The following is a 2963-nucleotide window of genomic DNA, read 5'->3' as shown; positions in this document are numbered from 1 at the left end:
TGAATAGGTACTAAGGAAGAATATTTACTACTTTGATTGGTTACATGCAGCAGTCCTGAAAGCTCATGGGCATGCAGGATGCAGGGGCATCTAATGCTCTCTACAGAAGTTGATTCAAGTTCCAACATACATTCAGGAACGTGAGTAGTCTTTTGTAAGTGGGCCACAGCTTTTAGCTGGTTGACTACTATTGTTTTTCTCAAACTCTCTAGCCCCAGTGTATTAAATTTAGAACATCACAGAACATTCCCCTTTTCACTTATTTGAGGTCTCTGTTCAAATGTCACCTTATTTGCAGACCTACCTACAAACCCATGAAAAACAGAACTCCCTATTCATTGTCTCTTTTAGATGTGCTTTCCTTTTCTTCATACCACTGCCGACATCTAAAGTAATTTAATATTTTATTACTTGCTTCTAAATTCTTTCTCCCTCATTGGACTGTAGATACTTTTGTTCTCACAACCTGGACGGTGCCTAAGACATAGTCAGCACTCAATTTGTATTCCTGAGAAACATGAAGAAATTCTCATTAAAACTTTAGAATACATGAACCCCTCAGATACATAGGTGATTGGGACAAATATTCCATATTATGGATGGCACTGGGTAGCCCCTAAAGGGGACCATAAAAATTTAAAAGTAATGTCTAACCTGCAAAATATAAATTGTCACATTTTAGTGAAAATCAGTGATGTTACTTCTATCTTTCCTGATAGTCAACTCCACCACATGGAACCTGTGAATTTTACACAAATTTCAGAGTTTGTTCTTCTGGGATTTTCAGAGAAACCAGAACTGCAGCCCCTCATATTTGGACTTTTCCTCTCCATGTACATGATCACTGTATTTGGAAACCTGCTCATCATCCTGGCCGTCAGTTCAGACTCCCACCTCCACACACCCATGTACTTCTTCCTCTCCAACCTGTCCTTGGTGGACATCTGTTTCACCTCCACCACTATCCCAAAGATGCTGGTGAACATCCAGACACAGAGCAAAGCCATCACCTATGCAGGATGCATCACCCAGATATGTTTTTATATACATTTTGCTGGGTTGGATATTTTCCTCTTGACTGTGATGGCCTATGACCGGTTTGTGGCCATCTGCCACCCCCTGCACTACACTGTCATCATGAACTCTCGGCTCTGTGGACTGCTGGTACTGATATGCTGGATCATGAGTGTCCTGAATTCCTTGCTACAATGCTCAGTGACATTACGACTGTCCTTCTGCACGGACATGGAAATCCCTCACTTCTTCTGTGAACTCAATCAGATGATCAAACTTGCCTGTTCTGACACATTTCTCAATAACATGGTGACTTATTTTACAGCTCTTCTGCTTGGTGGTGGTCCTTTCGCTGGGATTCTTTACTCATATTCTAAAATAGTGTCCTGCATACATGGAATGTTATCTGCTCAAGGGAAGTATAAAGCATTTTCTGCTTGTGCGTCTCACCTCTCAGTTGTCTTCTTATTTTATTGTACAATCCTAGGAGTGTACCTCAGCTCTGCTGCTACCCACAATGGACACTCAAGTGCAACAGCCTCGGTGATATATTCTGTGGTCACACCCATGTTGAACCCCTTCATCTATAGTCTCAGGAACAAGGACATTAAACAGGCTCTGAAAGCATTCTTTGTGAAGGAAACTACAAACTGGCCAGTTGTCCTAATACTGAAGGTGTGCCCATGATGGCAGAAGTCAAAGGCTCAGAGTCAGATACTGTGATTACTTTTCTACGATGAAAGTAGAACTTGCTTTTTCCATTGATTTCTTGGAATTTCTATTTCTCTGACCTCATCTTCTCTATTCAGTTTATGTAACTCAATTAAGTTTTCTGCTCTCTCAGATATCCAACAACTTATCTCTTTGCTGTTTTTCTACTTTCCAAAATTTATTTCCTTATGGATCAGATATTTGGAAAATCCCATTTACCTAATGGACAACATGGATTTTTTTTTTAGAATAATTTTTCTCAAATGACATACATTATATTGCATCAAATAATTTTTGTAACTAAAAGAATCATCCTGAATGATTTTCCTGTGGGGAAAAAAACTACAATTAATGAACCCCACTGGTGTTGCTCGGTGCTTGAGCCTCAACCCATAAATATGCATGTATGCAGTACCTATGGACACATACAATAGGGTGTCAAGGGCCTGAGGTGGGGTGGGAACCAGGTGGAGGCGAGCTATGGGGGGTAAAAAGAAGGATGTCTGTAATAATCTCCACAATAAAGGTTTTAAAAGAAAACTTTGAAAAATACATCTTCCTGGCCTGGTACAAGTATACCACGGAGATAACATGGGTTAAGTTCCAGACCACCATAAGAAAGCATGAATTACAATAAAGCAATTTGTAATTTTTTTACTGATGGAGGGTACTGTCTTTCTATTGTAAAAAAAAAAAAAAAAAAACAAGATCCGTGAAATGCAATAAAGTGAACTTCAATAAAACCAGGCATGCTTCTATGTGAAAAAATATATATAAATAAATACATACATACATACATACTGTGGTACTTCTACACAATGGAATACTATGCTACTGTAAAAAAGAAGGAACTCTTACCATTTGCAACACCATGGATGGACATAGAGAGCATTATGCTAAGCAAAATTAGCTAGTCAGAGAAAGATAAATATCACATGATCTCACTCATTTGTGGAATATAATGAACAACATAAACTGATGAACAAAAATAGATTCAGGAAAATCATTTGGGCAAAAAAAATGAAAAAGGATCGCAAATCAAATTCATAGAAAATGTTCCTTTATTAACTTTTGGTCGAGAGTGTGTTTGTATGTTTTCAGAGAACAGCTCCGAGACATGTGGATTCCTGCGATAGAGGGGAATTGACAGGAGTGCTCCAGCCATGAAGTCAGGGGAGAGACAGTCCAGAGATGGAAGACGCTGACGATGCCTTGCCATACTAGCAGTCAGCAGATGT

The 2963-nt window shown here is 39.1% G+C and overlaps 1 protein-coding gene across 1 annotated transcript; it reads left to right on the top strand.

The window, feature by feature from the left end:
• Positions 1-729: 729 nt before the first annotated feature.
• On the top strand, positions 730-1701 carry LOC129149278 (olfactory receptor 7A17-like). Its single transcript, XM_054716854.1, has one exon. It carries the CDS (start codon positions 733-735, stop codon positions 1699-1701), a length of 969 nt encoding a protein of 322 aa, XP_054572829.1. The 5' UTR covers positions 730-732.
• Positions 1702-2963: the final 1262 nt, after the last annotated feature.

This window comes from Eptesicus fuscus, chromosome 6 (assembly GCF_027574615.1).
Source record: "Eptesicus fuscus isolate TK198812 chromosome 6, DD_ASM_mEF_20220401, whole genome shotgun sequence".
Classification (NCBI taxonomy): Eukaryota; Metazoa; Chordata; class Mammalia; order Chiroptera; family Vespertilionidae; genus Eptesicus; species Eptesicus fuscus.
The sequence above is the reverse complement of the archived record's forward strand: the minus strand, read 5'-3'. Positions and strand labels throughout refer to the sequence as shown.